The sequence below is a fragment of the Ischnura elegans genome, chromosome 2 (assembly GCF_921293095.1).
Source record: "Ischnura elegans chromosome 2, ioIscEleg1.1, whole genome shotgun sequence".
In the NCBI taxonomy this organism is placed as follows: domain Eukaryota; kingdom Metazoa; phylum Arthropoda; class Insecta; order Odonata; family Coenagrionidae; genus Ischnura; species Ischnura elegans.
This window is the reverse complement of record NC_060247.1, coordinates 119,179,821-119,194,492: the sequence shown is the minus strand read 5'-3', so window position 1 is coordinate 119,194,492 and position 14,672 is coordinate 119,179,821. Positions and strand designations below refer to the sequence as shown.

General features: G+C 38.4%; 1 protein-coding gene across 4 annotated transcripts in view; it reads right to left on the bottom strand.

Moving 5' to 3' along the window:
* Nucleotides 1–4,371: 4,371 nt before the first annotated feature.
* LOC124154502 (echinoderm microtubule-associated protein-like 2) overlaps nucleotides 4,372–14,672 on the bottom strand; it is a 444,841-nt gene continuing 434,540 nt past the window's right edge. For all 4 annotated transcript variants that reach the window (XM_046528280.1, XM_046528281.1, XM_046528282.1 and 1 more), the window contains 3 exons: nucleotides 12,746–12,833; nucleotides 7,617–7,843; nucleotides 4,372–5,124 (listed from right to left, as the gene is read on the bottom strand). In XM_046528280.1, coding sequence (XP_046384236.1) covers nucleotides 4,999–5,124; nucleotides 7,617–7,843; nucleotides 12,746–12,833 — 441 coding nt within the window. In that variant the 3' untranslated portion in view covers nucleotides 4,372–4,998. The remainder of the gene's footprint in view (nucleotides 5,125–7,616; nucleotides 7,844–12,745; nucleotides 12,834–14,672) is intronic.

Below are 14,672 nucleotides of genomic sequence, written 5' to 3'. Positions count from 1 at the left end.
GCTTGTGTGAAGAGTCAGATCTGGCAGGTAATGCTTTATATGGTGCAGAGACATGGGAAATGAAGAAGAGATGAAGTGTTAAAAATGTGGGTGTAGAGAGAGTGAAGTGGACGTGGAGAGGAAGATGAATGACTAAGTGCTAGGCAGGCTAGTCAAGAGGAAAAAGATTATAGATGAGTTACAGAGGAGACATAGGGTTTGGATAGAGTGAGTGCTGAGCAGGGAGGGTATTTTGAAAATTGTGCTATAGAAAATGCTTGGTAGGCGAGGGAAGTGGAGGTCGTGAATACGAATTAAAAACAAGTAAAGAATTGAAGAGGGAAGTCCATGACGGGAGAGGAGATGGCTGGAATAATGTGCAAATGGTCCATGTAAACTTACAGCTAAAAGCACGTCAATAGGGTAGTTTCCTTCATCAAAGAAAACGAAAGGCATTGATTGCTATTCGTTACCCACCATTAGGGTTTTCATAATATACAAATTATTTGGTTTTAGATATCTCGGTTTAGACGAATGGCAATGGTCAATTTTAACCGTATTTGAAAAAGGCCAGATTGGCACCCAAGCGATGCCACTCCATGTGACATTATAGGGGCCTAGATGCTATACGAGTAGTCAGGAGTTTTACATCGTTTGATATTACCAATGCATGAATGAGTTACAAAGCTCAGGGAAACATCTCTTAATAATCACCAATTAAAACTGCCTATGGTCGGAAAGTTTCCTTCGTTTGATAAGGTATTAATAATCCTTATTTGAGCCAAGCGCTGCCTGCTAGCAGGGTACTCTGCTACCTGCTAGCAGGGTACTCTGCTACCTGCTAGCAGGGTACTCTGCTACCTGCTAGCAGCCTGCGTCATATCAGCGCTCAAGCCTCGCCTCAAGGTCACCTCACAGGGCGGCAGTGGGAACCAGAAATACGTCACGTGGACTTTTCCCATCATTCCTACTTAGCCGTTGCGTTTTCGCACGCTTGAAAATTTTCACTTTTCGTTTGATCGCAAAAAATAGATTTCATCATTTAAAAATCTAAGAGCATGAAATGCGTACTCCAGGAGTAATAATCTTTCGATTAAGGCAATGAAAAAGTAATAGGAAACCACCCCATTGACGTGTCCCCTGGGGACCTTTCTCCGCCTCCGTACGTGACTAATATCCACTTCAGAGTCTTCCGATTGTGCGTATGGCCTTCAGCTAGCTTCCCTCTTTCGACCCATGTATGTCGTTTGAAAATAGCAGTATTTGAACAGAAGCTATGGTGCGAAAACCACTCAATTTTTCTTATTTTATATTTCTTATTTTATCCGCCAATTCTGACGATGTTCATGAAAATCAGGCCTGCATTGAATGTGTTTCACAATTGACCGATGTACCCTCTCGGGAAGAAAACCTTATTGTTTTAGGTAATTGGAACGCTGTCGTCGGCGAAGGCCAGCATGGAAGAATAACCGGAAAATATGGATTAGGAAATAGAAATGAAAGAGGAGAAAGGCTGTTAGAGTTCTGCACAGAACACAAATTAGTGGTTGCCAACACTCTATTTAAGAATCACATGCGAAGAAGATACACATGGAAAATGCCAGGAGACAAAAGAAGATTTCAACTATACTATATTTTAGTGAAGCAGAGGTTTAGAAACCAGATAAAGGGCTGTAAAAGCTACCCGGGGGCAGATAACGACAGTGATCATAATCTAGTGATGATGAAATGCCATCTGAAATTCAAGAAATTGAAGAAATCAGCAAAGAACACCTGGCAATTAGAGAAACTAAAGGAGCCAAAAAATCAACAGGCCTTTAAAGAAGTAGTGAAGCGCAAGATAGGACTAGATCAGTCTGAAAACTCAGTTGAGAATAACTGGACCACCATAAAAAGTGGATTTCAGGAGGCCGCTAGAGAAGTTCTAGGGTGAAGAAAATGTGTTAAGAAAAAGCCATGGATCACAGATGAAATCCTAGACCTCATTGAAGAACGGAGAAAGTATAAGAATACGAATACTGAGGAAGGACAGGCTTGCTACAAGAGAATAAGGAACGAGATTTGCCGCCAAGCGAGGAAAGCCAGAGAAGCGTGGATGAGGAACATATGTGAGGACGTACAAATTAACCTCGTAAAAGGGAAAGTGGAAACGGCCTATAGAACAGTGAGGAACCATTTCAAGGAACGAAACACAAAATGTAAAAGCATAAGGAACAGGAATGGAAACATTCTAATTGAAAACGAAGACAAAGCCGAGAGATGGAAGGAATACCTGGAGGAATTATACAACGGGAGCAAACTTAGCTCAAAAGTTCTCGAAGAGGAAAGTGAAGTTGAAAAGGATGACATTGGAGCAAGCATCTTAAGATTGGAATTTGATGCTGCAGTAAGAGACCTGCGAAAGAATAAGGCCCCAGGAATAGATGACATTCCAGCAGAGTTAATAAAAAATGCAGGAGAAAAGGTCTTAACTCAACTGTACAAAACTATCTGCGATATGTACTCAACAGGAGATTTACCTAGTGACTTCGAGAAGAACATCATCATTCCCATACCCAAAAAGAAGAGAGCTGAGAAGTGCGAAGAATTTAGGACCATAAGCCTGAATACACATGGGTCGAAGATTCTGACAAGAATCATTTACAGGAGAATAGAACAAAGAGCAGAAGAATTCCTGGATGAGGACCAATTCGGATTTAGGAAAAGCAGGGGCACAAGGGAAGCAATTTTGGCTCTTAGGATGATCATAGAGAAGAGATTGGAGAAAAACAAACCAACCTTCATAGCATTTGTCGATTTAGAGAAGGCCTTTGATAACGTGGAATGGAATCCAATGCTTAGAATTTTGAAAGAAATCGGCGTACTCTACAATGATCGTAGAATTATTCATAGTTTGTATAAAAACCAAGTAGCTGTGATCAAATGTGGACCAAACGGTGCAGAAGCAAGAATAAGAAAAGGGGAGAGACAAGGTTGTGCGCTTTCCCCCTTAATTTTTAATGTTTACATAGAGAAAGCCATCAACGAAATCAAGCAGAAAGCTTCGGGTGTCAATATCCACGGAGAAAATTTTAGTATGCTGCGATTTGCTGACGACATAGCAGTCATAGCCGAGACATAGAAGGATTTGAAGAAGACGTTGACAAACATGGAAAGGACAATGGCCAGATATCAGCTAAAAATCAACAAAAAGAAGACTAAGATATTAGTTTGCAGCAAAAGATAGGAGGCTAAAACAAACATCAACCAAGGAAAGCATAAGCTTGAATAGGTGAACGAGTTCTCTTACCAGGGAAGCCGAATTACCAGCGATGGACGGAGCAAGAAAGAAATACACAATAGAATAGCGCAGGCAAAGAGGGCTTTCTACAAAAAGAAGAATCTTCTTACAGCTGAAAATACCAGCATAGAAGTAAGGAAACAATTCATCATATGCTACATATGGAGTATGTTTCTCTATGGAGCGAGGCTTGGACGTTGACAGCAGCAGAGAAGTCAAGAGTGGAAGCATTCGAAATGTGGTGCTACCGAAGAATGATGAAGATAAAATGGATTGACCGAGTGAGTAACCAGGAAGTGCTAAGGAGAGTGGGAGAAAAGAGAAGCCGCCTAAAAACATTAAGCAGAAGAAGGGACAACTTAGTTGGCTACATTTTGAGGCACGATGGTCTGATGAAGACAATCGCTGAGGACAAGTGGAAGGGAAAAAGGGCAAGGGACGGCCCCGAATGAGTTATATAGGACAGGTTATAAAGGATGTAAAAGAGAATAAATATGCAGCTATGAAGAGATTAGCAGATAGGAGAGAGGAAATGGAGAGCTGCGTCTAACCAATCTTAGGATTGTTGACTAATGATGATGATGATTGAATGTGTTAATCAGTATATGTAATAAAATTGGGCATAAATGGGCACGTATATAAACTGAATACATTGGTTAAAGTGGAACATTAAGTAAGAAATTGTAATGACAAATGAGAAATTTCCGTTTAACTCACAGAAAATATCGATTTTAAGTACAATCCTCTTTCTACTGAGAGCTTAACACATATGTAATTACATATTCACACAGTAACCAGCTGAGAGCATATTTTTTTATACTACAAAATGTACAGCATGTCTTGGTCATTTTTCTTCGCATGGTGAAGGTCATAAATGAAAAAAATGATGTAGCAACAAACTTACCGTATTTCTCCGAATATGGTCCCCCTCTGAATATAGTCCCCCCCTTATTTTGAGGCTTCAGTTTTGGGAAAAGTTAAAGAAATGCGTTTGAATATAGTCCCCCCCCTTTACTTTTACCACAGGCATTTTTGGAAAAAAAGGGGGGGACTATATTCAGACATATACAGTATTCTAAATTTACAGCAGAAAAAAGGAATTAATGCAAAAATTCTAAAAAGAATTGTTTATTTAAACTTTCACAGCTAAAAGCTTAACAATTAAATACATGAACATAGCTCCTTTACTCTTAGGAGATGTGACTTGTGCAGCAATAAATCTTGCAGGATAAATGTTTCCAATTTGAAAGCACTTAAAAAAAAACATAGCTTCAGTGATGCTAGTGAAACCTTTATAACTTTACACATTCTTTGAAATTCCAGCAGATCAAAGGAAATATTTTGTCAAGGTTATGTTTTTCTATACAATCAAAATTCATAATCCTGGAAATATTCCACCAAATATAATGTTACTTTACATAATTCATATTTCACAGTTAGCTGCAACATTCCACATACCACTACAGCACTTTTTTTATAAAACATTCGATGATTAAACATAACTAAATTACAAAAATAAGGCATTGTTTTGGTTGTATACATATAACTTTTATCAAATCCCTATCATAAAGTCAATACACACAGGCACTAAACAGTTTAACAAGTTTTAAATACAGCACAATGAGTGATTCCGATTTTTACAAAATAATGCTAGACAGTGAACCTGAGGGAAGAAATACCTTTTATATAAGGGTAAAAAAGACGATTAAAATTGACTCAATAAAGAGGTAGTATTCCCATCAGCACAGCATCCATTGCATAATACTTGTATCGGCACCACCAGATGAAATCAGCCTGGTGTCATCCACCAGGAAATTTACATTGGTCACATGACTGCTGTGGCCTCCATACGTGTGGCAGAGAGACTGAGGAAGAAGAACAAATGCCATTGTTAGATGGATATGGATTCAAACACAAATTCAATGAGCAGAAATAAAAATGGAATATTTTATAAGAACAAAAACTTTTTAATGGATTCATTGCACAAGTTGAGACATCTTTCACACACAAATTAACATGTTCCCTGCCACGCGCCACCATAGGGTGTCTCACATTATTTTAAATCCGAGTTAGTGAGCCGCCATATGGCATCTCGCATTGTTGCTGGACGCAACTAGTGAGATGCCTATTGGCGTCAAAGTAGCGTTTTCATTGAATAATCAAGTGATGCATAGAACTTGAAATTTAAGCCACATTTCCTAATGCACTGATGAGACAATGTATTCTCCTATGAGGGGAGGCTATTGGTAACACATTTCAGCTCGAATTTCATTTTTTTTTTCGCCTTCGGTTTCCTGTTTTTTTGGGAGTAACACATTTCAATGGCTATATCATTCAATGTTTCAAGTGGAAGTGTTGAGGTATTATATACCCACACAATGTTTCAAATAACATTTCCAGAGCTTTTGTACCTTCTGTCAGTCGTCGCTCAGACCTAACCGAGTGAGGAGCGTATCTGTATACCAAATAGTGTCGCTGTGTCTGTGCCTTTGATACGGAAGTGATAACCAGTTTAGTGACTTTATCATGTGCACTCCGAGACGCATTATTGGAGGAAAGAAACGTTTTAACGAAGAAGAAATCGAGTGTATGTTACATTCTGACAACTCGGCCTCCATCGATGACCTCAAAGGATTTTTTGATGACGACACCGCTGATTCAGAGTGTTCTGAACCCGTATGCATCATCAGATAATATTTCCTCTTCTAATACAGATATGATGCCCCATTCGCATTTTTATTCACTCTCTTGCTGTAGTGAGGTGAGTCATCCCATGCATTCAAATGGCTCTGGTAGCTTATTATATTATGGAATTATAGAAGAGAGTAGTTGATTTGTAACAAGTTATCCTACCAACCTTACACGCTATATTTTGCGCTCAGCTACCAATTTTTTTATTTATTCAATATTCATTCAAGATTTATTTTGAAGATATTTTAAACCGTTTATTAGTAAAAGAATGGTGTGAGGAATGAATTCTCAAGGGAGGGTATTCATGATTTTTTCCATGCTAATTAATCAAAACAAAATGATCATAAAAGGTTCTAGCTGTAATTTTGACGACAGTTTGAAGAACTTTTACGATTTTCTTCATTTTTCTCCGTAGATGAAGGCCATAATAGAAAAAGTCTGAATGCTGACACTGATAATCAAGATAAAACACCATGGGGACAATTCATTGGTGGGCAACATGTAATTCCGTTCACAGATACAGAATTAATAAATCTAGAATGCAACAAGAGTTCACTGATGCCTACGGATGTTTACCAATTATTGCTTACCGATGAAATCATCGATTATAAGGTGACACAGACAAATATCAATGCAAATAACCATATTGCATCCCACCAACTTAAATGCTCTAGCAGGGTAAAAACTTGGATTGACATCATTCGGAAAGAAATGAAAGAGTTTTTAGGCCTTCGCATTTGAATGGGACTCATCAAACTACCTCAAATTACAGACTACTGGTCTGAGGCGACAATACATGAAAATGGTATTCCTAAGAAAGTCATGTCTCGCAATCGCTTTCAGATGACCTTAAAATTTTGGCATTTTGGTCCAAATGATCCTAACTTTGGCCGCCTGCATAAAATTCAGCCCCAATTGGATGCGCTTGAAATGCGGTACAAGGAAGTTAAAACACCAGGAAAGTTCCTGGTCATTGACGAGTCAATGGTACCATTCCGTGGGTGCCTTATATTCAGACAATATATGCCCTTCAAGGCAGCAAGGCACGGTGTGAAGGATTTCAAAATATGCAACCCCACAGGTTACACCCACCAAGTGATTATTTATGCTGGGAAAGGGAAATGCACGTATGGTGCAAATCTCAATATGGCTACTCAGATAGTCATGAATTTAATGGAACCTTATTTGGACCGGGGACGATTGGCATGCACAGACAATTACTACACCTCCATTGAGCTTCTGGAAAAGCTTTCGGAGAGAAAGACTCATTTTGTGGGAACCATTAGGAAAAACAGGAAAGGGATCCCAAAAGAAATTACGACTGCTAAATTAAAGAAAGGTAATATTTGTGCTATGGAAAACTTAAGAAGTGGAGCCATGATAATGAAATGGAAAGATCAGCGCGACGTATTGATGATCTCCACCACCTTCACATTAGAGATGATTCCATCGGGGAAAAGAAATCGAAGAGGGGAAGTGGTTACCAAGCCAAAGAGGGTGATTGAATAAGTAAAGGGTGGCATTGACATTGCTGACACCCTTTCATCGTATCATTGCACCCATCGAAAGACAGTAAGGTGGTTCCACAAGGTGCCGGATGATGCTCTTTCCAAAAAACATTCCTTTCCATGAAAAGGTTAAAATCAATATTATAGAAAGTACTAACCTTAGGCTGGCACACAGGATAAGAATAGAGTTTCACTTTTCCAAAGTCATCAGCAGTTGCCATTAGGCTGCCATCATGAGAGCGATCACAATTGTTGATGTCCGTGCCATCAGCACCTTCAGGCCACACACCAATCGTTCCAAAGGACAGTGTGCACGTGTGCGTTGCCCATTCAACATCCCTGAGTTGCGAACTTTGAGGGATTTGTCGACATAAACTTGCGTTCCCTGTAAAATGAAACAATTTCAGCATCACACACTATTTTCTCACACAAACACACACACATATATATATAAGGCAAAATAAATTCATTGCAACAATCATTCTGCTCTAAAATACAGCCAGCATATCTGCAATAAAGAGTGTACAGAGTACTCTCATTGCGCAGTTCATTTCCTCACCCCTGAGTTAAAGTTTACAAGCGACTCAATACGACTCCTAAATCCTGATGCATATGTCACCCACGATTACATAAAACTTGCACTTGTGAAGCACCGCAATTATTTTGTTTTTTATTACATGCATATTGAAGGTTATATCATAAAGTAAAGCTTTCTTGTGTTCATTGCAAAACTTAAATTAAACAAGAAATTGAAAATTACTTTGAAATTAGAATATGTAAAATGTAAATTTCATCATACAATAGGGAGTCAGAGAAAGAAGACGCAATTTCGCGTGCATTTGAACGTATGCATACATTCTTCTTAGTGTTGTTATCGTGGATACCTCAGCATTTTACATATTTTAGCGCTTCCTTGATAAGTTTTCATAAAAATATTATTAAATAATTATATCAATCAAATGCGCTAACTTTCATGTAAGACCCAACAATTTTCAACGGATTTGAGGAGAATCACAGCCGATCTGTGTTGTGTACAGTACACTCCCAATTATCCGGGCTACTGATGGGGAGAGACGGCACGAATAATCAGAAAACATGGGTAATACAAACTTTCACTTAAATGTCTCGTAATGTTAATAATTTACATAAAACACACAATATGTTATTATTAGGGACATGCAAAAGTCGCAAATGCGATAACGAAAATTTTAACACGAATTCCAGGGTTTTCCCGCGAATACCCAAATTTCGTGTTAGTTGCGATTTTCTCCACTTCATGGGCGATTTTCACCAACTCAGACGCGATTTTCACCATTTTTTCTTCTGCTCATGCCTCTCCCACAAAATTGTTTTTCGAGGCGTATATTTAAGCCGTAATTTTTTCACTGCATTGGCCGCTTTCTGACGAATTTCCATGGGCCGCCATTCACGGCACAGTGCTGTGAGATGTCTTGTTTGAAAGTGAGAGACATGTCTCGTTTGAAAGTGGCCTGAATTTCACGGCACCGTGCCGTGAACGGCGGCCAGCAAAAAGTCGTCACATCTGAAAGTAGCCTCAAGGTAGCACTGGGTGTATTTCAAGCCATAAACAGCTCGCCATCGGGCCGGATTGAACCTTGCCTTGCTGACGGTCGACAATGCCGTGCCGTCAACTGCGCGATTCGACTCTTTTGAAGACGCATTGAGACCAATGGTTATTTGAAAGCACGGAGCCATGCTGTTGACAACAGCCAGAGCAAAGCCGGCTCTGAAAGTGGCAAAAAGCTGCGGTGCGCCGCCTATGCCGTGAAATACACACGGAGCTACATTGAGGCAGCTTTCAGCGGAAACGACTAATCGCCAGCTGCCATTCCCGGCACAGCGCTGTGAAATTTAGGCCACTTTCCGACAAGACGGCTCTTTGGATTTCACGGCGCTGTGCCGTGATCGGCGGCCCGTGGAAATTTGTTGCATCGGTGAGCGGCCAATGCAGTGAAAAAATTACGGCTTAAATATACGCCTCGAAAAACAATTTCTTGGGAGAAGCATGAGCAGAAGAAAAAATGGTGAAAACCGCGTCTGTGTTGGTGAAAATCGCCCATGAACTGGAGAAAATTGCAATTAACACAAAATTTGCATTAACCCGTTAACGCCTAGCGGTACCATATGGTACCAGCCGGTAGCGCAATGCTAAACGTAACTTTTTTGTCACTTATTGTTATTTATTTGGAGTTTTGAGAGCTTAAACATAGTAAGAATGTTTTTATTTACATTTTCCCGAAAAGTTTGCTTTTTTAAAGCTGAAATTAACGTATTTAGAGCCGTTTGAAAATTAAGAATTTTCAGCTATGCGAAAAAAACGGAATTTTTAGTGCAAGCATTACGATTTTCTTTACTTGCGTCTTATTTACTCATAGTACGAAGATGTTTTTATGTAATTATGATTGTTATAACATGTACATTTCATATTAAGCATGGTTTTTGTATGTGAGCCTAATATTTGGGATGTTATGATGCAAAACATTTTGGTGGTACCATATGGTACCGCTAGGCGCTTGCACTACCATGTTTTGGCGGAAAGCGTAAATACGAATATTTCTGTTGTTTTCGTTTTCTAACAGTTATTTATTTTACAATCATTTATTTTTCATAATTTATATTATAAATTTTGCGTTATTTAAATGTTATAACACATAGTAAATGCGTACATAAATTAATTTTTGTGTTATAAGGACGTCATCCAAGTACATAAGGGTCTAAATTGTCCGCAATTTTTCAGAATCTCGTACCCTCACGAGGGCTCAAGGAGTGGGAGGTATAATTGCATACCTGAATCCTATTTAGAAAAACATGAATAGGAAGAGTATCCCTGTACTCAATTAGGAAGGGGGTATGATGGGGAGTAAGGGGGCTTGCTAAGGGGAAAATTCAATGACGGCTGGCGGCGAGAGACGACCACGCGACAGGCATCACTTCGACAAGAGCAGCGTAATCCTAATTTTTGTCTAACGTATCTCAATCACACTCCGACACTTTTCACACTTTCATGTGCTAGTAAAACCGAAATAACTTACACATACTGCTTATAATATAGCATGTGCTGCTGCAAAGAGAGGATGAATACCTTCCTTCTGACTGAGGAAAATGGAATAACGAGTGGATGCCAATTTTGCTCGAATTTGAAGTTGTTGTTGAAAAAGTGGACAGTCAGCTGAGATTATCTCAAGAAATGTCTGAAAATTTTCAGAAGTGTAGTGAAACTGGACAGAGCCGTAAAGCACGCAAAAGGTATAAAAATAGGGAGGAAGGACGCGTTTTTGATGATGAAGAGATCGTAAAGCACGAAAGGATTTCTCGTAATCCTGATTACCAACTCACTGTTTCATGAAGCATCCCCAACTAGAATATTTGAACTGTTCTTTGACGAAAATGGCCTTACGAAGTGTTAGAGTCGAATAGGTGTGTACAGTTCTGCAACTGTTATGACCCAAATATAACACATGAGGTACTGAAAATATTTGTTGCAATTCTTTTTGTAAGTTGGCATAAAACGACTCCCAGTAAAAGGCACTATTGTGAGGCAGCACTAAACGCCAGATATAATCTCGTTTATTACACAATGAGACGTAACAGATTTCTACAATTTTGTAGGTTTATTCATTGCAGTGATTACACCGCTATGGATAAATCATACAATATATGGAAAATGCGCCCTTTTATGGGCATGGAAAAAGAAAGATTTGGCGGATATTTCAGAGAAAAGCAGTCCTTGAGTTTCAAAGAGTCGATAATGTTCTCTTTTAGAAGACATGGCTGTTAGCAATTCATGCGGGGGAGGCTAATTAGGTTTGGCTAGAAAGTGTGGTGCATCAATAGCTCAGATAGCTACTTCGTAAAACTCAGGAATGTGAAAGCCTACGAAAAATGAATTGGGAAAGATAGTGTAGGGGTCGACAAAATTTTCGTGGCCCATTTTTACTTGGATTCTGGATGCAATGACGCCTAACGCATGGATGCTGATGCGGAAATCGTGAAAAAACATAATTCAGCTTGAGTTCCGATGGCCAGTGGTATAATCACAGCTGGATACAAGGATCCCCTAAAATATCAAGGACGTGCTCAATTTACTAGAAGTGCGACTGGAATGGGGTACTTGGCTAAATAAATAGATTTGTAATTGATTCATGTTTCAAGGATTGCATTCAACTGACAACGGCCTATCTTCTTTCCAATGCCCCTGATAGGTTCGACGGGCACAACCAACAAATAAACTCCAAGTCCAAGCGGGGATGGTGTGCTACTGAAAACTGAACCAGTACAATAAGAACAGAATGCTTGAAATGCAATGCCGTGACTGCTTTGTTCATTTCCATGTGCAGCAACGACTGAGTGACACACCGAAATCATGTTATTCTTGATTGCTACGTCAATTATGCATAACTTTTACTTCATATACAATAATATTTAATAATTAATTGAATATTATTGATATTTGAGCGTGATTTTGGATGAAAATGAATGTATTTTCCGGAAAATAATAAATATTTAGCGTTTTTGGCTTAAAAATGTGATTTCAGAAAAATTTTTCAATTTTAGATTTTTTGACCCCTTAAACGCCTAGCGGTACCATATGGTACCAGGCTGTATCTCGATAACTATTAGAGATAAAAGAATAAAATTTGCACTGAATGACTCAGATTTTCATTCGTATTAAAACATATGATTACCACAAAAATCGCAGAAACTTTTTAATTCAGGCGTTAACGGGTTAATGCCGTAATTCTGATGATTTTGCATCCAATTTATAAAAATAAAAATCGCAGAAAAAATTGAGCAAGAGTGAAAATCATGCACGGATAATCCATAACCTGGATAAACCGCAGCCGGATAATCGGGAGTCTGCTGTATTTGAATAATTGATAACTTTGTGTCATCGAATATCGAATAGAGTAAAAAAGTCATTATTCGAGGTATTCGGTGATTCGACTATTTGAACGTACCATCACTAATTGTGAGTGAAAAATTTTTTGTTTTGCAACATATTTAAAATGAACAGTACATGCAGAATGAGCAAAAATGAGCAAGCAAGCATAATATGCTATAAAAACACAAAGGCTTCATGTTTTCTGGTAGTTGTGCTCCTTCAAAAACATGCAAAGATGCAATCAGATCAACCAGAACATTTTTTTATTCGTAATAATGAGTTTTCGTCACTTAAACCCGTGACCCTTCCTGAAAACCTATCCATGCAAAAAAGATATGCCTGTATCCCTCCACTGAATGGGAAACTATTTTGATTTATACTTACAATAAAGAACTTCATAATCTCCTGAGTTAGTTTGTATGTACTGGCTATCTGTAGACCAATCCAGATGGGTAACATAGCTGGAATGACCCTACAAAAAAGAAATTTTTCCATCAGTAACACGAAAATACTATTGCCACAACCATACTTTTAAACTTCTCTTTAAGGTACAACCAAAATTCTATTGTAGTGAATATATGTATATATGAAAACACATGCAGAGTGTATTATCAGTAAAATAGCCTAACAAAACATTATACAGAAAGACAAAGGCACCAGAAGTTTTCTATGGGTACCATGCATGTTGCGCACTGTGTATGTCTATTGTCTGTAGTACAGATCCCATATCAATAACTTGTTCCAAATATTTGTTTTAGGTCAATTTTAAGTAATATAGACATTTTGAATCAAGCAAAAAATACCTTACTACAACTGTCTCTGCATGAGAAGTTATTTTGGTGAGGTAATAAGTAAATAATTCAGTAATATTTATGATTTATTCCACGGTGAAAATTGAGATAGTAACTTTGTTTAAAGTATATGCACTAGCTAATAAAACTTGATTGTATCAATCACTTCATGAAATTACAAATGCACTTATTGTTAGATCTGAAACTATTCCAAGATCCAACACTAGATTTCAGAGATTCAATCTGCACCTGGATTTGAAAAAAGATATGTCTGTTGCCTCCACGAATCCCTACTTTTTTTAAACAAACATTTTCACTTTACTAGTGAGGAAAAAAGTATCAAGTAGCTAAACATTCAAAAATTGTATCTTTCAATCCAATCCAGAGAGTTTCACTCAGAGAGTCATGAGAGAGTCACTGACACTTCTCATGTAAAACTCCAATCTACTCGTATAGAAACTAGGTCCCTGTGACGTCACGTGGAGTGGCATCGCATGGGCGCCAATCTGGCCTTTTTCAAATGAGGATAAAATTGACCATTCCCATTTGTCTAAACCGGTATTTCTAAAACCAAATAATTTGTATATTATGAATACACTAATGGTGGGTAACGAACAGCAATCAATGCCTTTCGTTTTCTTTGATGAAGGAAACTACCCTTTTAATGATGATGGACTGAAAGGAGAACCCTACCCAGCGGCAACACTGTGGGGGAATCAAAAGAACCATCACAGGCCCCATGACTGTATAAGCAGTAATTTGCCATGGGCTGGGAGGTGGCATGACTGCTTAAGAAGTCTTCCCCACGGAATGTGTTAACCAAACTCACATCAATCAAAATATGAGCTATAAAAAAGAAAACATGTTGGATAGAAATTGCACACACAATACTGGGGGGTACCTAAGGTACAAACAAATGAAAATGGAGCCATTCATCCTTACTTGTATTTTTTCAGTATACAGTAAAACTTTGATTTTACGCAGTTGGAGGGACCGAAATATGGGCACTGTGTAAAATCAAAGTGTGTAAAATCAAGAGTTGGTATTGAGGAGAAGTATAGTTTTCAGGATAACTCTTGCTCATTATTTTTAGAACCCCTTTTAGAAATTTTTAGAACACTTTTGTATAGTTCTGATTTGAGCCAGAACCGGATCCAGGAAAAGTCTCATTATGTGTGGCTTTATGGTAAAAGAGCATGAATTCCTTTTCAGTCGTATCAGATATATGTTTCCTGGATTAAATTATACTCAAGGAAAGGCCCTATTGGAGGCAAGAAAATGAAGCCTAATAATCTTATTTACTCACAAGCAACACCACAGATGACGTGTTACCTTGAGAAAAACAACGTTGCATTCCTGAACAATGTTTCCCATGGTTGAATAACATGGTAGAATTGCTAGAATTTCTGGCGCTAAGATTACATCTGTTACCCAGGAGAAATGTCGCAATGGTGATACTAAATGCTCGCAGAGAAGCTAATTTTCGAAAATATTCTCATTAAAAGCAGTTTTCAGGAAAT